At 47.8% G+C, this 19922-nt stretch overlaps 4 protein-coding genes across 4 annotated transcripts; 3 read left to right on the forward strand and 1 right to left on the reverse strand.

Moving 5' to 3' along the window:
* Positions 1-7657: 7657 nt before the first annotated feature.
* GGI43DRAFT_413807 (C2H2-type zinc finger protein) lies at positions 7658-9238 on the forward strand. The gene is made up of 4 exons (XM_083206948.1): positions 7658-8030; positions 8094-8285; positions 8343-8422; positions 8476-9238. The coding sequence occupies exons 1-4, from the start codon at positions 7959-7961 to the stop codon at positions 9119-9121; spliced, it is 990 nt and encodes a 329-aa protein (XP_083057510.1). The 5' UTR covers positions 7658-7958; the 3' UTR covers positions 9122-9238.
* A 416-nt stretch (positions 9239-9654) lies between these two features.
* GGI43DRAFT_413808 (P-loop containing nucleoside triphosphate hydrolase protein) lies at positions 9655-13262 on the forward strand. Its single transcript, XM_083206949.1, has 4 exons — positions 9655-10042; positions 10135-10287; positions 10352-12199; positions 12255-13262. The coding sequence occupies exons 1-4, from the start codon at positions 10016-10018 to the stop codon at positions 12681-12683; spliced, it is 2457 nt and encodes an 818-aa protein (XP_083057511.1). The 5' UTR covers positions 9655-10015; the 3' UTR covers positions 12684-13262.
* A 606-nt stretch (positions 13263-13868) lies between these two features.
* GGI43DRAFT_192641 (SDR family oxidoreductase) lies at positions 13869-15586 on the forward strand. Its single transcript, XM_083199969.1, has 3 exons — positions 13869-14192; positions 14275-14295; positions 14425-15586. The coding sequence occupies exons 1-3, from the start codon at positions 14171-14173 to the stop codon at positions 15426-15428; spliced, it is 1047 nt and encodes a 348-aa protein (XP_083057512.1). The 5' UTR covers positions 13869-14170; the 3' UTR covers positions 15429-15586.
* GGI43DRAFT_192739 (uncharacterized protein) lies at positions 15585-17605 on the reverse strand. The gene is made up of 3 exons (XM_083199970.1): positions 17090-17605; positions 17000-17033; positions 15585-16942 (listed from the first exon to the last, which is right to left on the reverse strand). The coding sequence occupies exons 1-3, from the start codon at positions 17322-17324 to the stop codon at positions 15745-15747; spliced, it is 1467 nt and encodes a 488-aa protein (XP_083057513.1). The 5' UTR covers positions 17325-17605; the 3' UTR covers positions 15585-15744.
* Positions 17606-19922: the final 2317 nt, after the last annotated feature.

A 19922-nucleotide genomic window follows, 5' to 3' on the forward strand; every position in this document is an offset into this window, starting at 1 on the left:
CTACAGCTCTCTCTACTACCTAACGTAGTTAGGATATTACGCCAATGCTGCAATTGGTACATTAGTACTGCTGCAGCCCAATTCTTGCCCTCCGTCTTCGTTGCTCTTCTATCGACTTCTGCGGCTTCATCAGAAATACTAGTGCCAAGAGTCAGTCGACAGGTAGCATGCCGGTCACGTCGCCTAGCCGCAGGTTGCCCGAGAGCTCTGTACTCGCATGTTCTTCGTTTGGCTAACGAGGGTTCCCTGTCGAGTTGATAGGCAGGATGCAGCCTCAAGCAAACAGAGATGGCGTTTTGGTACAACAAGTGACCCCGCCATTTCAGAATACCGGCCGGTCATCTCCCCGGTATCGTAAACTACTATATACAATCGTAGACACGGCTCACACTTCGGGCTGACAACAACTGCGAGTAGTTACTGTATAATAGCGTATACACATACGTACCGTCAGCAGAATAAACTCAAAAGACAAAGCCTCTAGGGGCGGATAGATCCCGGGATCTAAACTTACCGAGGCGGAGACACCGGAATTCTCCGACGACGTGGGTCTGCAAGCCACTCCATTTTGCCACGGCTTGGTGGAATCGTAACGTCTCGCTGAGCTTCTTCCTTTTCCCTTCATTCTGTCCACATTCAATTCTTTCTGCGTAAACGCTACTATCCGTTAGTTTTCTTCAACATTGGCCAATAAACAAGAAAGAGTAACACACGTGGCACATATTCAGATTCTTTTGGTGGAATTTAGTAAATCAAAATGATGGGAAAGAGCAACATCAATGGAGGCGTGCCGATATGTGAATGGAGAGCAGGCTGCGTTAGCGGGAGGTCTCACCGACATGATGCTGCATCCTCGTGCGAGTTCGTGGCGGTCACACGAGTACGCTTTTAGCAGCTGCGTACACACCCAAGGAGTGTTGAGCCCACCTGGAAGGCGCTTTAATGATACCTGTCAAAATATGTACGACGCTTCGTTATGTTGCTGGCCTAAAACGGGCGTAGCAAAGATGCTACTTCGTTTCATGGTATGACGATCCGGAATCGCCATGAGCCTATAACGTGGTACATCATCGCCGACCTTTTGAAATATAGAGTCCATGGTACAGAGCAAGCTTGCAAGATACTCTGTTTCAGTTCGCAGTTTTGTTTTAACAGACCGGACTGGCCGCGTCGGAGCTGCCACCCCTTGTAACACTGCATGCATGACAATGGCGCGATGGATCGGGGCTTTGGTGTTCCGGTTCCCCAACCATGGCTGCTAGATTTGATGATATCCAATACAGCCCATTTCCACTAAAACTTCAGCTCGCAACCCTTGTAGACGGGCTTCACCGAGTGGAGACTGCTGCAATGATGACTCGGAGGCAGGAAGTACAGGAAGTACCAGAAGCAAGGGAGGTTACGAGAGTGCTTCTCAGCGTCAATTAAATGACGTATACCGGGCTCTTGGAACTCTAATGTCGTTCTCCGATTGGAGCAGACAGGCGCAGTCAAATGGTGCTCACATGCATACAATGCTGCAAAGCAAATATGACAACCTACTGAACAAGGTCATTAGCTACTATATTTCAGCTCACAGATGGCCGAAAAATTGCTCAACATACCGCGGTTATTCCTTGCTCAATGCTAGGAATAAAAGCCAAGTTAATAAATAAATGAACGGCAACAAGCATTCAAACCACACGAAGCAGAGGTAACTATGCAGGATAGAAGCGTCTCTTATTCATCTCTCAGCTCTTACCAACATCTTTTCGTAGAGTATACTTCTCAGATAAGTATACTGTATTTCATTTGCTTTAGAGCCTGTGTGATATGTGATAGATTCCATTTTGTGTTGGGATACTAGTGTACGCTCGCTCAATGTAGCACCTTCTTGCCAATTGCAGCTGAAGTAACCACCAGATCCACTGTGAGCACAAGATCTTGTTTAGCCATTAGCAATTCGATGTTAGGACTGTACAGCGTAACGCTGCACTTTGCTCCTCAGTATGGCAGCGCAAGACTTTGTGTACTGTGCCGCGTGGTTGGACAGAGTCGGCTTTGGTTGCTTGTAAACGGTGTTAGCTCTATTGGCATGCATAGTTAGCATGCAGGCATCACTTCCACTGCGTATGTGGGGAGAGAGAGCCTACATGACCTGAGACCTGAGACACAGCGTAAGTAGCAACCTCAAGTTACAATCCGTGGCTGTGTATAAGTTCTAGACAGTGATCAGTCGGCTCGTCTCATTTTTGACATTTGTTAGAAGAAGAGTTTCATCTCTAAAACCACATTGAAGCATATGGATCCAAAAGTGTCTGCCACGTTTCAGGTGCCTCGGCAGTTAAACGTCTTTGTTGCAGTCTTGCTAATAAGACTCATAGTTGCTCTCGGCATCATGTGCGTATTCACGTCGTATTTCGAATAGAACCTAAGTCAAGTGGGTAGTTATGCAACTTGATTTGCGCGTTTCAGACTGACAAAGAGTGAAATACTAGAGCTGCAGCTAAAAGTGACAGCGGGCCAAGAGTGGCATCGATTGGACACAATCAACTGGCAATCATCGTCGACGTCTTTCCGCAGTTATGACACTGGCGGCTTAAGATGCGGAAGCTGAGAAGAAAGTAACTAAATCTGGCATTCCGGCCTGGAGATAAAGATGCGGAAGAACTAGAAGGCTAAACAGAAATGCAAGAAAGAGTCTGAGAGCACGATCGCTGTCTCATGGGTGTCCAATCTAAGCAGGCCTATCCTTCTGAAAAAGGCATGTCGGATGGCTCCCTAGCCAACTAGCCATACTAGTGTTCTCTTTGGAGTATATTCTATTGTTGCTTTTTGCCTCTAGCGTCGATTGCGCTAAAGAGCGTGTAAGCCGCATGCGATGTATTAGGCAGGACGGCAGTGGTGATGCTGACCACCATTTTAGTCGGCATCCGCACGGGATTTACTGTTCCTGAAACGCTCGCTAGTGATTCCTTTGATCGACTCAAGGTCGCGTTTAGATCCCACCACGTGGATAGTAGCGGTCCGGTTAATAGATTAATAGCCAGCTCAAGTTATTCTTGGACTAATAATCCATAAACCTGGGGCGAGACATATTGTCTATATTTGTCATTTTGTTTCGTGCCGGTGCTTTGCATACGTAGGAGCTAGGTGAAACATCAATCTTGATACTCAGCCTTCTTGGGAGCAAGATCACTGTCCGGGCCGAGCTTCAATATGTTTTCCAGATGAGCAGCGAGCAATCTCAAGTGCTCCGTTTGGCTGACCATGCATATCAACGTTTTGGCGCACCAACACTCGCACCCAGTAGAGCTATTTTGTACCGACATGTACGCTTTAGGGGCAGGACAATATACGAGAAATATTGCGCAAGCTCTGAAGAGTATTCATTTAGTCCCATCTATGAGAATAATGCGGCGGGAATCGTTTCGACGTTTCACTTGGTATACTCTTGAATCTATCACTTTTAATTAGCACTGTGCAGCCAAGAGCGAGGTTTGGCTAAGAGACTGCCCGTTAGGTCACTTGGTTGGAGACGATGGACCCCAAGCAATGAACCCTGGTCGATTCCATGATCTACTAATGCAATAATAGAACAATTATAGACAAGGATCTTGACCCTCTCTCCACTAATTTTACGTACCGAGCATCGTACCCGAGCATTGTCACAACCCCCTCTCGAGTTTGAATCAATAGGAGCGCTTCCCAGCGGGATCGTCTTAGCTGTGCAACTGTGCTATTGCAACGCTGTGACTGGCGCAAACCGGCGTCGGATGGGTGGTAAGACACGTATGCGGGTTGATGTATGTACAGTAGATGGGGCTTTCGGTGATCCAGCCTCCGGGAATGGAGAGCGTCAGGCTTGCTTTACAAGCATTTGGCCATGGTTAGCGGGTCTCTGCCCAGGCTGCTGACACTGCAGCGCTCGCAAGCAAAGCAAGGCTGATTGATAACTTGGGTCACCAAGAATCTGGGCGCATATGCTAGCGCTAGCATGGCAAGGCCTTTGACTGTTGCCCCGTAAATCCCTATCACCGAAGAGCTGGGGGAACAGGGAAGGATGGAGATCCTTCTCATCCATAGCTGGGCGGAGTCCCTACTAGCAGTACTACCGCCAAAGCGTCGTCTGATCTATTTATTTGCATTAGTATATTTCCTAACCAACTACGCGAGTGACGCCTATGCTTGCCTGCCTATGTTTCTTGGCCCATTGGGTGCATTTGGGATTGTTGATCCTCTTGTTCGTACACTAGGCTGGCAGTGGCAGTGAGTAAATGATGTGCAGGAAGATGCATGTCGCTATCCACTACCTAATAAGAGATGATGCGTGGGCTGGGTCGGAGAAGCCATTACCCGCACGGCATGCCTGATGTAGGTACTGGTACCTAAATGCAACCATATATAGAGGTACCTTGCTTGAGTAATTGGTAACAACGTGGCTACCATGAATGACAGTATCTCACACGTGGTAAATACCTCCCCAAGCGACCACGTGGGAATCCTCTTTTTGCTGCTATAGCACGCGATATGGACTTTGGTGCACGCTGTAATTTCCACTCTCCACGTTTTAGAAGCCCCAAGAAACAAACGACTGGAGCAAAGGATCAAACAACTAGGCAAATAAGAAATAACGGGTAGCGTGGCGTGGGTGGAGTTGGGGTGATTGAATCATCAAGAGTCTATCAGCCAGCAGCCTGCCGAACTTGTGCCACCAACTTCATTTTGTTCAAGCGGGAGTCAATAAAGTGCATATACATTTATCCCGATCTACTGTACACAAATCAGTAGCAATACGTACTAATGGTATCTCTTGGAAAATATCCGAGCCGTCCCGTGCGAGGGATGCGTCTGACGGAGCAGAGCGAGGGTATACGAGAATCTACAATCACTGCCAACTCGACTCAACGGCCGGCCACCTTGCTCAGCGGCCGTGGTGGAGTATCTGGTTCTTTGGCCCCCTCAGTATCTGCACGTCGCCGTCTCCACATCTATCTCCTCATTTTGCTGTTGCCATCACCGAGGTATGAAGTAGGTGTATCAAAAAGCTATAGCTTCGGTACATGTATGTGGGAGTGCCCACTGGGCTTGCATCATAGGAATTAGCTCAAAAACAGACAGAGCAGGGTGCAGGGTGATATAGGCTTCTAGTGGAATAGACCAACGCAAAGCTAATGACACAACTATGATTCGGTACGGAGTACTCTGGTGGATATAACCGAGGCGGCATTGGAAGGCACTTGGTATGGCAAGGATACATGTATTATCACTCACATACATGTACCAATTAATCCCGTGCATTTCGGCCGCCGCCTGGCAGGCCTAGTTTACTCCTCATTGTATCCAACTACCTAGATAAGTATGCTCCAGAACCGTATCTATGTATATAGATGCAGCCTCACGTAATACCCACGGAAGCAGCAATCAATATTTGCTGATGCTATAGACAAGGTATAGGCGATAAAAATACTCATTGGGCTGAGCCCAGAACCACGGCGTTACGTACGGGCCGCATACCGAGTGACTGCCAATCTAATTAGGTGGGAAAGCCGCAAAAAATCCTCCTTAGCCGGGAAACAAGATGAGGTGCATCACACACACTCTTCCACGCAGGCATCCCAGCATGGCTCGTCTGGGTGGAGAAAGGCATCTTGGTGCCCTGACTAAAGTTTAGCGGCAGATCCGGCGCACGTTCATCCGACCCCCCATGGCCGTTGTTTCACCCGTCCACGGTTATGGATGGGGTTTAAAGTCAACATCAGACTAAGGCTCTCCGCAAAATGGCGACGCACAGGCAGGATCCATCTCGTTGGCAGGTTCCCTCGTGCTAACTGCTGTGTAAACGCACATTTGCGGCAAGGTTCAGAGGCTATAGTGCCCGCGCTCATGGCTTTTCGAGAGGCCGGTACAACCTAAATGTGAGCTCATTTGTGATAATTACTTGTAGTAGTACTCGTAATAACTCTTCCCTATACAAGTAAGCACAGCCTACCATCCACTCAATAACACATGCTTCCAAGAAGTCTCCACTTCTATTACTACTTTTTGGTTCTTTTTTCTCTCTTAATATACTTGTGCCTTGTTGTACTCACTCGCTCTCCTCTTTGCTACAATCCACTCCACGATCTGGCGATCCTCCCAATTGAGAATAAAACACGCCTTGGAGTGTGGGCATCTGCAAGCTTGCAAGCATGAAGCATGAAGCACATGCAGTGTAGGCTGTACTAGATGATTGTTTTTAAACATGCAACCTTGGCTTTCAGAGCATATCACAAAATGATCTATTCTGTACCAGTATACATTCGCATCGTTCAATGGATGAGTGTTCAAGCCACTCACTCCTCCAGCCTCCACCCCTGGATACATGTATCCACTAGCCAATACCCTACTAGTGGTATCAAAGCCACGCCCTTGCCCTTGTCCTGGTGTCAATCAAATTCCCGGAGAAGTCCTTATGGCTGTCCCCCATTTCCGTGGCCATGTTCGAGATTTAGCTTGGACGCATTGTAACTATCTGGAGAAAGGCGGATGAGCTCCATCTTGAGTTTTGCTCCCCTCCTTTGTTTGACCTTGCGGATTCCCCGTGCCTCATGATGAAACACTCACGAGACCCTCCACTCCACGGCTTACCTGCAACGGAGAGCTTATCTCTACGTCTATACTAACTCAATCGAGCGAGTTTTGGCTCTATCTGCCGAGACCAAACTACTGCAATAGCAGTCGTATAATAGCTAGCCAGAAATGACTAGATAGTGCACTTTTTCATATGCCCAATTAGGATAGTTCTGAAGGAGAAGAAAGAGGAGGGGGGGGGGGGGGGTCTAGTTTTTGATCTGCCCTCCTACTGATGCCCCTGTAATACACTATACACGGTTTCGTCAAAACCGTCCAATGTATTTCTGCATGGTTGTGACCAAGAATGGCTATTTTGCTTAGCTCGGCTTCTCGGAGAGGTGGTGGCTATCATTTCCCACGATAGCTATATCGCACTTGCCGAACCCCTGCCTCGTTCAGTGTATCAAGTCAGTGAGTATATTACAATTCTATTCTTATTTGCCTCGCACAATCAAAGGTATACACACTTATATATCGCCTATATATATGGCATCGCTTCATTTCTCGCACATTCGGCTCGCAACCACCACGGATCGTCCCACAGGGCTTGTCTATCATTTATTAGCCGTGAGAAAGACTTTAGAAAAAGAAGAAACAATCCCCACTCCTTCTACTTCTTTTTTCTTTCTTTCTGCTACATTCTCTCTTCACACTTCCCCTCCCTCCTTTTAACTCAGATCCTGAAGCTGGCGCCTATTGCTTTGTCCAAGCCTGGCGGGATCAGCCTCGGCCTATCGTTATAGCCGGCCTGTGTTTTACACTCTGGAGTGGCTTACACTCAACTGGCCTATCGGATTCCTCTCCCTGCCGGCTCACACCACTAAGCCTATTATTAAGACCAATTCTTTCATTCCCGTCTTGCCTACGTTACGCAACGCCTCTGCAATTACTTTCATTATTACGTGGTGCCAGTTTCGGATCTTTTCTTCCAGTTCCGCGGAGCCAGTGGACTAATATCTGCACGGGTCTTCCAACTCGTTTCTGGCCGCTTCTTGGGCCACTCAAACCTGGCTGGCACAGCTTAGGATCCGTAATTGGACTGGTGTGGACGAATCTATTGGCCAATTACACCCCAGACGTTCAATCATTTAAAAGGTTCAGCTGAGCAGGCTGGCTCCATCCCTGGATCTTTTGAGGATAAGAGTACATACAGTCTTACGTACATATATATTTCCCTGGTATCCCGGTTTGCAAACGATTTTTACCTCCGTTTGCCACATCCATTAAATTCGTTCATCTACTGGGTATAATTTCCAACCTCATCTGGCATCATCTATTCTCAACATAGCCTCAATCGGTTGAATTATTACCACTGGACATACTCAGACAAACCACCCAATCCTCTGATACGTTCGCATACCACAATGATCTCCCAAGGGTTAATGTGCGAGCCTGACTTTCGACCATTTCGTTGCAAATGGGAGTCCTGCACCAAGGTAAGAGAAACAACTAGCCGCGAGAGCCCGATTGTTCTCACATGGTTACTAATACACTGGCAGGCTTTCAAGCGAAGATCAGATCTAACGAGACACTATAAAATTCACACTGATGACCGACCACACCCATGTACGGCGCCTGGCTGTGAAAAGCGCTTCATTCAGCGCAGTGCTCTTGTTGTACACACTCGAACGCATACCGGTGAGAAGCCGCACGAGTGCCAATTCCTTGGCTGCGTAAAGAGGTTCTCTGATGTATGTCACATAAATTAGAAACCATTTAATGGAATGAGAAGCTCATAAAAAGACTAGTCCTCAAGCCTTTCCAGGCATCGCCATGTGCACACCAGAAAGCGCCCTCGCAGGTGTGGACATATAGAGTGTCCAAAGGGGTGAGATCTCCCATCTCACTGTACAAATCAGAAGCATAACTAACTCTATTTAGCCTCTGCCGCAGAAAGTTCTTGGTAAAACAAGAACACCAACTTCAACAGCGTAATTTCTTCCACGTGCCCAGAGGAGAAAGCGCCTCGGATTCAGAGTCAAGCCGGTCGCCATCTACAACTGCTCAGCCAGATACACCTCAGTCTCTCCAGGACAACACTATTTCCCAAGTCTCGATATTTCAGGGGAGCGCAGCTGAATATTCGCCGTCTGTGGGTCCGCTGGATGAGCAAGATTACGGCTATGACATTGACGAGCTATTCGACAACGATGAACTGTTGACCACCCAATATCACTGCTTGGCTGAGCAAGGGCACCAACCTACGATCAACATGACAGGTCCATCTCTGAGCCTCGCTAACCCTTCAAATAGAGGAGCTACAGCCTTACAGGCACCTTCACTGTTCCACTTCGTCATGCCGCCGTATGACGAAATTAGTCATAACTATCCTCTATTTAACAATTTTAATGCGTCTTCAATAGAGCAACACGAGCGAGGAATGGTATACTCTCAACAGCCACATCATTCGCAGCAGCAAATGCCAATCATAACACAGCAGATCTCAAATCATGCAGTGGAGGATTATAATTCTCCTGCAATCATCAAGTCCGAGCCGTGGTTTGGATTCGGATCTCTCTTTATTTGAACATACTGGACTACGCATGGTCTCAAGCTTGCTTAAATAAAAAATGAGGCAAAAAAGAATAAAGGAATAAAAAATTGGATAATATCAAAGAGATATGAGGAGTTTAGTAGGAGTGGGCATGCTTTTCTCGGGCCTGCCAAACGGCACCCTGTACAATCACAAGCTTTCTACCAGGTGGTAGTAGCCCTGTTACATGAACATGTATATATACGTATTGGTAATTCTATTCGAGAGGGTTTTATGTATGATTGCTAGCTTGATATGAACGAAATGAAGTTTTACTGTATTTATTTTATACTTTCAATCTCTAAACTCTCTTCTCGGATGTGAAGTACGTACAGATAAAAATACATAATAAAGTGCCAGATCGATCAGACCAGCGCTGGAGCTAAGGATTTCCTAAACCGGACTGACAAGCCGGCTATTCTACGTGCTTCCATCATGTGACACGTCACAAGGTCCCTTGAGGGTGCTGACTAAGGCGCGGCGAAGGCTCGGAAAAGCTGGTCAACCGATCGTCGCCGATACGCTGGGGCCGATTGAGTGGCAAGTTCTCCCATTCTCAAACGCGAGTCCAGTCGGCATGATGAGGACTTGGGGGTAGATTTTTGCATTCGGAAATCCCCTCACACACGACCAACTACCGTCCCCTTTCTCAACGATTGGAGAGGGAAACGATTCCAGCCTCAGTCTTCTCTCGGCATTGCTGGAGCAGGCGGGCCTCTCGATAGCGCCAGGTCCCGGCCGGACAGGCTGCTAAACCACGTCATACGATAGGACAGCATTGGCTGTCACTTGCCTCATTGCCTCTTATCTTCTTCCATCCTGGCTATCTCTGGGCTTGACATTCAACATTCAACTCTCGCCTTGACATAGGCGACGTCATTCGTGACGATGGCGTTCCACGGTGGTTTGCTGCCTGTAAGTACCATCCCACCTCTCATCATCCATGCCGAACCGAGCGCCCTTGAATTCCGAAAACCGAAGCCAGGTGCTGACAGATCATCGAATAGTCAATGGTAGCAGCCGCGGCGGACACTTTGCCTTCGATATCCAACACTCTTGCGAGGCCCTGGCGACCTTCGGCTGTGCCCCGCCAGCAAATCGATGCGACTGCTACAATTGAGACTGCGCGAACAGAGTCCTCTGCCGAAGTGACAGAGAAGGTGGGAATACCCTTTGCGGATCATCTGTTTGCACTCATAGATCTAACTTTGATGATGTATTTAGTCGGCGCGGATCCAGTTGCCCGATTTCCTCCAACAAACACCAACGTACGTTCCTAAGGCTATTACACCCAGCGCGATGGCGCCAACCAACATTCGCGCATCCGTCTCTGGATTGGGTCGAGTTGGTTTGCTTGCGGCGAATCCAGTCCTTCGACGACCTTTCTTCCAGCCTATCAACACCGTCTCACCTCCACTGGTCAATCTGTTCATGCGATCTACCCCCGCCGTCTCGGCCCCGCTACGCGCAATGTCCACGACCCGGATACTCTCCGGAACACTCGGTATGCAGCACAGAGGCTTTGGAACAGCAAATGGAATTTCTCGCAGTCAATTAGCTTCTGTCGAAGAATCAGCAAATAGGAACCCCGGAAACGCAAATCTTCAAAACGCCTTCTACCAGCTTCTTTTGAGAGCCAACATGCCTGGCATCTTGGTGGAGAGATATCAAACCGGCCGTTTTGCGTCAAATGCAGGTACTGAGGACGCTTATAAAAGGGCACTAGCTGCTCTAAACAGTGGTACGAGCACCATAGCTACGGCTACGGCGTCACCTGGATTTGCCCGTGGACAGTGGGCAGGAAACGAACAGGCCATCGCCAATGCCGCTCTTAGTGGCTCAATGGGCGTCAAGGGAGAGCCAATTCACGTTGTCGTCCAAGAATCCACTCGGTCTCTTGTCTTTCGCTGGGTCAAGTTTTTCGCTACTTTCATTGTTTTCACCTACTTGTGCTTCGCAGCTGTAACAATCCTAATTGAGACGCTGAGCACTTTCAGACGTGGTCCCGGTGCCAAGGCCGACTCTGAGGTCAAGGCTGAAAAACAGACAACTCGATTTGACGATGTCCATGGATGCGACGAGGCCAAAGAAGAGCTCCAGGAGGTGGTCGAATTCCTCCGCAACCCCGAGAGTTTCTCTGACCTCGGTGCTAAGCTACCCAAAGGTGTTTTGCTAGTTGGTCCCCCTGGTACTGGAAAGACGCTTCTCGCTCGTGCTGTTGCCGGAGAAGCTGGCGTTCCTTTCTTCTACATGTCTGGAAGTGAATTTGATGAAATCTTTGTTGGTGTTGGAGCCAAACGCGTTCGAGAACTGTTCGCAGCGGCCAAAGCCAAGTCCCCTGCTATCATTTTCATTGACGAACTGGATGCGATTGGTGGAAAGCGTAACCCACGGGATCAAGCTCACTCCAAGCAGACTTTGAATCAACTGCTCACAGAACTTGATGGATTCGACACGGATACTAAGATCATCATCATGGCAGCTACCAACTTGCCCAAGCTTCTTGACAAGGCTCTTACTCGACCTGGACGATTCGATCGACACATCAACGTGGATTTACCGGACGTTCGCGGCCGCATTGCTATTTTGAAGCACCATGCTAAGAAGATTAGGCTGTCACCTGACGTGGACCTTGAAGCCATTGCTGCACGCGCTCCTGGACAATCCGGCGCTGATCTCGAGAACATGCTAAATGTCGCGGCGCTACGCGCTAGCAGGGCCAAGGCTCGCGAGGTTTCTAAGAACGACATTGACTGGGCATTCGACCGTATCACCATGGGCGCAGAGAGAAAGTCAATGGTGGTGACAGAAAAGGAGAAAGAAATGACCGCTTACCACGAGGCCGGCCACGCTCTTGTCCAACTATTCGAAAAAGAAAGCTCCAACAGACTCTACAAGGTTACGATTCTTCCCAAGGGACCTTCCCTGGGCCATACTGCTCATGTTCCTGCCATGGACAAGTACTCTTACACTGCAGCCGAATACATGTCCAACATCCGCGTGCTCCTTGGAGGCAAGATGGCAGAAGAGATGCGATACGGTGACGACAAAGTCACTTCAGGTGTTTCCAATGTAAGCTGAGCTTTTCCTACTAATTTGATGAATATGCGTGCTAATACTGCCATAGGATCTGGAGAGGGCTACTGATTTGAGTTTCATGATGGTCACTAACTTTGGCATGTCCAATGCTCTGGGACCTGTTGAATACGGCAGACGATATGAGAATCTCAGCTCTGAGACCAAGGCTTTGATTGAAGGCGAAGTCCAGAGATCGCTAAGGAAATCCTACGAAGATGTAAGAAAGCTATTAACAGAAAAGCGAAAGGAGCTTGATCTGTTGGCGCAGGCACTTGTTCAGTACGAAACTCTGGATAAAGAGGAAGTAGAGAAGGTGATTCGAGGAGAGAAGCTGCTTGACCGAACAATTGTGCCCAAGGGACCCCTGACTCTTCCAATCCCTGACGACATTCCTCAGCCCCCTGGCCTGGGCGTTCCTCAACCTCACCCACCCATCACACCAGCTCCTCCAGCTTCTGCTAAGTCATCCGCTACATAAGAAATATGGCGGCATTGGTGATGCCAAAGAGAAAGTCGTGGCTGAGTTGTGATGGCATAATTTGGCATAGCGGAGCAAAATGTTGGTATGCGATGAAAGGATAGATATCGAGCTGGGAAAGTGGGAAAACCACACTCCTTCTGTTATGTACATGGAGCTCTTTATTTCGCAGTGGCCAAAGGATTTTGGCTATTGAGCAAGCCAAAGCGATATTTTTTTTTTATTTCCTCATTCGGACTAATTTTCCACGTTTGGGCTATTTGAAAAAGCAGGTCAAAGTAGATCCGGTCCCAGCGGCTTGGATGACTTTGTACCCGTTTATTTCCTACCATGGTATGCGTCTGGAGAAAGAGAGAGAGGAGCTACGTCTAACTTGGGAAACGTATGGGTAGAGAGAGCCCTTGAACAGCGTGGCGTGGATTGGAATGAATGCATTTGAACCAGAAATTGGCTCTTGGAGGGTGGATGAGAGTATTTCTTGATGACGAAATGCTACTACTGTATTACAAAAAATTATCTTGTACATTGATCACCGCTGGATTTTTATATACCTCGGAATATGACTGTTTCTCGTTTCAATTTATCCTATCTAATGAAGCATCTAATGAAGCATCTAATGAAGCATCTAATGAAGCATCCATTGAAGCATAAATCTCAAAGAGGGTGTACACTTGGATGAGAGTTTGGTAAGATTTGGGATTTCCCAAGCGCTTGTACCTGCATGAGGCGAAGTATCATTTACGTGTACATATGTATGGAACATTATTTCCGGCGATGATGAAATTCCCAGTCTTGGTCAAAGGTAAGATCGCTCTATTCATTCAAGATGCATCCGAAGCGTTACTTCTACCCATACCATTGATACTACGTCCCGCATGCTAATCATCCATCTTCATGCCCTTCTTCCAACCCCGAAGCCCGGACAGATGCCGGATATAACTTTTTGTCTAGTCTACGGGATTATGTGAACATTTCCCTCCATCCTACGAACCACAGTCGCATCGAAAGTGGCTCCCAGGCCCGCTTTTAGGCCGCTCGAGTCAGAGACGCTGCTGCATCCCAGTCTCTGCATTCTCTCTTATACGCTTTTGGGGCTGTAGATTCTAATGGAGGTGCTGTTGGCGCTTGTTACTACACAATTCGGAAATATGCATCTCTATAACCTTGTTGGTAAACCCTTTCACCCGATGATGCTACATGACGAGACTTGATGTGAAATGTTATGAAGAATAGGGAAAAGAAATGATGTGATTTGAAATCAGGAGTTTGCAATTCCGAAAGATGTTGGGTGGTAGAAGTGTTGGTGCATCTTTTGTTTATACTGGCTTTCATCTCGCGTCTTTTATAAGTGCGAGCATGCCTTTTAACGAAATACGTTTTTTACATCGACAATCTTTACGATATTAATTCTCTGGATCTCTTGACTACGCGGATTTGAAGTTTTAAAAAGAAGGGAAAACTACGTGAAAAAAAGAATTAACTTCAAAATGACCAAGGTTCTTCTCACAGGTATGTTGTTGCTAGGACCCTTATATCTATGCAGATGCTCTATAAGTGTAAGCACAACTTTGCTAACCAAAGAACTAAATAGGTGGTTCTGGCTTCATCGCCGGTATGTCTTATCCATTAATGCAGCTTCTCACTACATTCAGCTTCAAATGCTCTATTCAACAAGAAATCCACTAGACATGAACATTGTCTAAACAGAGAAGAAAAGAGAACTAACATACTCATCAAACAGCCCACATTCTGGAGCAGCTCCTCGCCAAAAACTACACAGTCATCACCACCGTCCGCACAAAGAGCAAAGCGGACCTGATCCGAGAAGCTCACGCAGATCTCGTCAAGAAGGGCCGTCTGGCCGTTGCTGTTGTTCCAGACATCGCCATCGTCAGCGCCTTCGATGACCTCGTCGCAAAGATTGCTACTGGCCCTGATGGCGATCTCGAATATGTGATTCACACAGCCAGCCCCCTATTCTTCACCTTCAAAGACGCCCAGAAGGAGATTATCACTCCGGCACTCAACGGTACGAGAGGTATTCTCGAGGCCGTCAAGCGGTCCGCGCCGTCAGTCAAGCGCGTCGTCATCACATCCTCCTTTGCCGCCATCCTCTCAGAGGAGCACTTCACAGACCCAAACACCACGTTCTCAGAGTCATCCTGGAACCCAGACACCGTCAAAGACGGCAACAGATCCATTGCCACGGGCTACCACGTCTCCAAGGTCGAGTCAGAGCGCCTGGCCTGGAACTTCGTCAAGAACGAAAAGCCCAACTTCGACCTCGTCACAGTCAATCCCCCACTGGTCCTCGGGCCTGTAGCCCACAGCCTCGCGTCCGTCGACGCCATCAACGCCTCAAACGAGCGTATCGCAGACCTGCTGCGCGGCAAGTGGAAGGCTGAGATCCCAGAGACTGGCCCCGTCGACCTGTACATTGACGTGCGCGACACCGCAGAGGCTCATATCAAGGCCCTGGAGCTGCCCGAGGCGAGCGGCCATCGACTGTTCCCCGTAGCGAGCAGGATGTCTAACCACGATATTGCAAAGATCATCCGTGAGAACTTCCCCGAGTTTGCGGAGAGGCTGCCTGGCCCGGAAGTCAAGGGCGGAGAACTCGTTGATGAGAACAAGGCGTATAAGTGGAACTGCGATGAAACGAACGAGTTGCTCAATATTGACTGGATCCCTTTCGAGAAGAGCATGATTGACACTGTCAACTCATTGAAGGACAAGGGCATTTAGATTTAAGAAACGTGAAAAAGATAAACAAGCTATGGCATAGAGCAATATAGTCAAGTTATAAATCGAAAGGGTTATATCTGTCCATCTTCAAGCTCATTACATAAGTCCACTTACCTCTAAATACCCCTTCCCTTAATTCCACCCAGTATATAAACTCCATGTTTATGTTCTCACTGGTGATCTTTGTAATCTCGTGGTTGGGTATCCTACTCGCCACAAAGAAAAATCGGTGGCTGCTCGCCTCAAACAACTCCACGGCTTTGATATATCATTGTATCCTTCTTCCTTTATAATACACCCCCGAGTTCAAGTGAATTCACATTACTTTGTCTAAATGCACTTCATTTAACAATGGGCTCCTCACATGTCTCACCCTTCTCGGTAACTGCAAGGTCGCCTCCATCGATCCTCTCGAGTCACTGTGACTATTTCCTCTCCGTGACCTCTGATAGTCCCCGTTTTCTTCATTAACACCAATAGACGATCCCGATATAGATCCAACGCTCGGTGAGCCTCTTCGGGACAGACTGGTAGGTGATAAAGGCGACCTCAGAGGACTGGTCCGACCATCCAAAGGAAGACTCGGAAGTGCCCGTGTGGGGGGCGGTCCAGGGCTTGCCAAACGGCCAACCGCCTGTGGTGCTTCATATACACGCGGCGGCGGCCTCGGAGGTTCTGTAGCCGTAGGGCTGTTGTACTTATTTTGCGCTGAGTTAGTGGATGCATTCGACGCAGCCCTGACAGTGCTAACATGACTGAAGACACTGGAAATGCTAGTTTCTGATGGAGTGTCGTTCCTAGGCGGTCTGGTCGGAGACATTGTTAGTGAAATCGTTGTCGTTGCCGTTATGCCCTGACGCTCGCCTGCTTCGGGGCATCTTCTCACTCTGGAGACTGAGAGAGGCGAAAGCGACGCCAATGGCATCTCAGCCTTATCCCGTGAAGATATATCATCACACCGACGACGCTGGTTGTTACGACGAAGACTTAATGCTCTGGGAAGCAAGAAACGGCGCTCTTGTAGCCTTGCAGGCGGTGTCAATGGGGCCTTTGGCGGTGCGGCATGCGAGCTTGATGGCGATATGAGCGGCGTGACGGGAGGGCTGCTATGTTTAATGGGACGGCTGACCCGTTTTTTGTTGCGAAATCGTATCTTCATCCTTAGGTTCCACACGATGAAGCCGATAATGACGAGAACTCCGACCATGACGGATACACCAATGGTGACTTTTGTGGTGGAGGATACTTGCTCTGCGACTGTAGACCTCTGATGATGCTGGTACTTTAAGTCCTCTGCTAGATAAGTAGCAGAGTAGTCTGAAGCGGCCAAATCGTGTACTGTAGAAGGAATAGAAGAGAAGTGTGTTTTAATTGTGACGGTATGGAATCCTTCTTTGAAGAATTCTGACGGGGTTACAGCTGGAAAAGCAACAGCAGGTGTAGTGGAAAGCTTCTGTTGTTGATGAATGTGTTCCTGTTCGTCCAAGATAATGTCTAAGTAGACCAATCTATCACTATTATCCACGTTAGTAAGCATGCCGTTACCAAATAGAGTATCAATTAGATATTACCTTTCACAGGAGCTGATGAGCCGACTAATAATTGCTAACACAAGAGTTAAATTGATAAAAAAACATTCCTCTTCCATGTATTTGACGCACATTGTTGATCAGTATCTCCTTTGCCATTAATCTTGCATAAATGTGAGCCGCAATAATGAGATATATGAAAATCGTCTCTTCCACTTCGGCGGCTATCTGAGAGTGTCAGACACATTGCCTTAAGCGCCCCATCACTGGATTCTAACAATGTCAAGACCTGCGCTTGGCATTCGGCGGTACAATTAGAACTATCTTGAATGACGTGAGAGCCGTCAATATTATTAGTTTTGTCCATGGTATTTTGTCTTTAAACCTCTTAGTGCTGATCTATACGAATCTCGCAGAAGTAGATAGTGTCGTCAAGTTATTTAAGTGAAATACCAATCAGCAAATAAGTTATAAAGAGAAATTCATAAAATGATATTGAATAAAGGATCAGTGTCGGATATGTATAAGAAAAGATACAAAGCTTGCAACGAATGTGAGAAAAACGAAACAGCATGAACTGCAAAGGGCCCAAGGTGGTACAAGCTCGAGAGGCTCGCGCACCTACTATATATCCCGGGCATGTCGAATACTCGGTACGAGAAGGAGACACAAGTGTGAGGATGGCCCATGATCTTTTGGCAAGGGATACAGAGGAGTTCAACCCCGAAAAGGGACGAGCAGCGGACGGGACCATATGCAGGTGGGTCTCACACGGGTCTGCGGCGTACCGCTCCCGATGAGAAGGCCTCGTATGAGCTTCGGACTGGAGGCGAAATCGCTTGGATGTAATTGCATTGTAAGAGTCCAATAGTCTCCATGGGCTTCGGAGGCCATCGGATACAGCAAAGGCGCTAATGCTGGAGGGAAGCCATGCAGATACTATCTTGGATTACGTTGGTGGAGAGGAGTGTGGCCCAGGGAGCCACAACCTGGTCGAGCTGTAGACTATTCAGCGTCAGCTCGCTTCCAAGAACTTGTGTATCGTGGAACCATCCCGTAGGGAAAATGACTACCGTAACGGATGATTGCTTCCTAGTGGCTTTCTGGGCCCCTGCTGTCTCATGGCTTCCTCGTGGAAGATCGGAACCTACATGGAAGAAACAGAGATCCGAGGACACAAACAGCCCTAAGGCCAGCAAACCCCCTATTATAATGATTCTTCTCCTTCTCCTTCATTAAACGGATTGATTAGCGATTTAAGCGTGGTAGTCCCAAGGCAAACACGCTAGACTGTTTTGTTCTATGATAAAACCGAGCGTCTTCCATTTTCGAAAGTAACCGCTTTAGTTTGTCCTGGGGCTGAAAATTTCACGTATCAATGCTGCCCAATAGCCTGGTAGCAAGCTTGTACAACATGAATCCAGCCAAGCTCGAGTTTATCCTGCAGCTGCTGGCGGTGCTTTGCAAATCTAGCGACGCTTAGTAGAGGGATTTTTCTCAAATCAGCCAATAATATTCTCTTATTCAATGCAAATCGGTGATGGAGATGATCAAACGAAGGAATGCGATACTATTTGATGCAATATTACCCCTCTCTCAGAACTTTTGAATGAAATTCACACTGGCTTCAAAGTAAAGAAAAAATGACATGTATTCTACTTGTTCTTAATCAAGAAAGGGAAGAAAAGCCAAAGATATTCGTTAGCAGCAGGACAAAGCTAGCCACGCATTTCGTAATGTACCAAGTTCATGTATGATCATTGTTTGCGATAAACAGGCATTCATTCAATAGTGTCGGGGATAGGCGAAGCCTGGCAAACAAAGACTTACAAGGCATGCTCGCTTGCAATTTCGTACGGTCAGCTGTTGATGAAATTAATGACAAGCAGTGCTCCTTATGGGGCTACACTTTATCAGTGAGGTAGAAGCCGCTTGGCTTAGAGATAATGCAAATAGAATGCTGCCAAGGCCTGGACTGAGGGTGATGACAGAAAAAAAAAAGATGAGGTACCACCGATCACCGAAAAATAAAAAGATAGCGAGGAACGGTGGAACCAAGCCGTGTGCAGGATGGCCACCATAATGCATTCTCGTCCCTAATAACTCTGCTTTACTCAGCACCACCAAGAGGAAATGGGTGGAGAGACTCAAGTTTATCGTGTAGAGGTGTAGCCGCCCAAGCGGCTAGATGGCGTCGTGGAGATCTTAGAACTTGCGTGCTGGTGTAAACAAGTAGACAAAAAGGCTCTCAGGCAGCCAAGACAACCTTCGTATTCGCTCAACTCGCTTTCACTAATAGTTAGCAATGGAAGGTAGACCTTTTGAGGTTTTAGCTAAGAAAAGCTTCGTCATGCCATGGTGACCAAAACGGAAGAGGAAGAGAAGGAGAAAAAGAAGATATGTGACATCTTCGGCTGCGTTTTTCCTCGCTCACTCTGTCGGGGGCCGAACCAAATACGCTTTCTTTATCAAAAGGCCTAGCTGAATACGGGCGGAGATATACCCTATGAGAGCTGGCGCTCTCACGTCGTGGCCCCAAGAACGATGCAAGGCGTCCGTATACAGAGCTTGGCTTACGCGACCGAGTCACAGGCCTATGCGTAGAACCGTCGCCGGGGCGCACAACCACAATCCTCCAGCGGTGTGACAAAAGATTCGAAGAGGGCCTGAGAACAAGTGTTGGGCTTCTGAATGGTGTAGTTGCAGCAAGGAGAGCACAACGCTAGCTTAGAGTATATGCTGTAAACCCCAGTGTAGGCTCAATACGGGATCGGTGTCTGGATGCTCCATCCTAGAAGAGCCTGGTCAGCTGAGCTCGTAGAAGACAAATATGATTGGAGCGACGATAAAATGAGTCGCCCTTGCATGAAGAAGCTGTACAGAGCTGTGGAAATCCAATGAGATAGACGGCACTCGCCATTGTTATGCACGATTGACCTTCAGGGAGCCAATTGGGGTCCAGCCA

This window comes from Trichoderma evansii (assembly GCF_050947405.1).
Source record: "Trichoderma evansii strain SZMC 28006 chromosome Unknown GGI43scaffold_21, whole genome shotgun sequence".
In the NCBI taxonomy this organism is placed as follows: domain Eukaryota; kingdom Fungi; phylum Ascomycota; class Sordariomycetes; order Hypocreales; family Hypocreaceae; genus Trichoderma; species Trichoderma evansii.

Excerpts from the sequence above, each read along its gene's own strand:
- GGI43DRAFT_413807 (XM_083206948.1), top strand. The coding sequence starts at position 7,959 with ATGATCTCCCAAGGGTTAATGTGCGAGCCTGACTTTCGACCATTTCGT. Across the intron at positions 8,031-8,093 it reads AATGGGAGTCCTGCACCAAG|GCTTTCAAGCGAAGATCAGA; the intron begins GTAAGAGAAACA and ends ATACACTGGCAG. Across the intron at positions 8,286-8,342 it reads GCGTAAAGAGGTTCTCTGAT|TCCTCAAGCCTTTCCAGGCA; the intron begins GTATGTCACATA and ends TAAAAAGACTAG.
- GGI43DRAFT_413808 (XM_083206949.1), top strand. The coding sequence starts at position 10,016 with ATGGCGTTCCACGGTGGTTTGCTGCCT. Across the intron at positions 10,043-10,134 it reads TCCACGGTGGTTTGCTGCCT|TCAATGGTAGCAGCCGCGGC; the intron begins GTAAGTACCATC and ends ATCATCGAATAG. Across the intron at positions 10,288-10,351 it reads CTGCCGAAGTGACAGAGAAG|TCGGCGCGGATCCAGTTGCC; the intron begins GTGGGAATACCC and ends TGATGTATTTAG.
- GGI43DRAFT_192641 (XM_083199969.1), top strand. The coding sequence starts at position 14,171 with ATGACCAAGGTTCTTCTCACAG. Across the intron at positions 14,193-14,274 it reads GACCAAGGTTCTTCTCACAG|GTGGTTCTGGCTTCATCGCC; the intron begins GTATGTTGTTGC and ends AGAACTAAATAG. Across the intron at positions 14,296-14,424 it reads TGGTTCTGGCTTCATCGCCG|CCCACATTCTGGAGCAGCTC; the intron begins GTATGTCTTATC and ends CTCATCAAACAG.
- GGI43DRAFT_192739 (XM_083199970.1), bottom strand. The coding sequence starts at position 17,324 with ATGGACAAAACTAATAATATTGACGGCTCTCACGTCATTCAAGATAGT. Across the intron at positions 17,034-17,089 it reads AGGAGATACTGATCAACAAT|CAATTATTAGTCGGCTCATC; the intron begins GTGCGTCAAATA and ends CTCTTGTGTTAG. Across the intron at positions 16,943-16,999 it reads CTCATCAGCTCCTGTGAAAG|TGATAGATTGGTCTACTTAG; the intron begins GTAATATCTAAT and ends CGTGGATAATAG.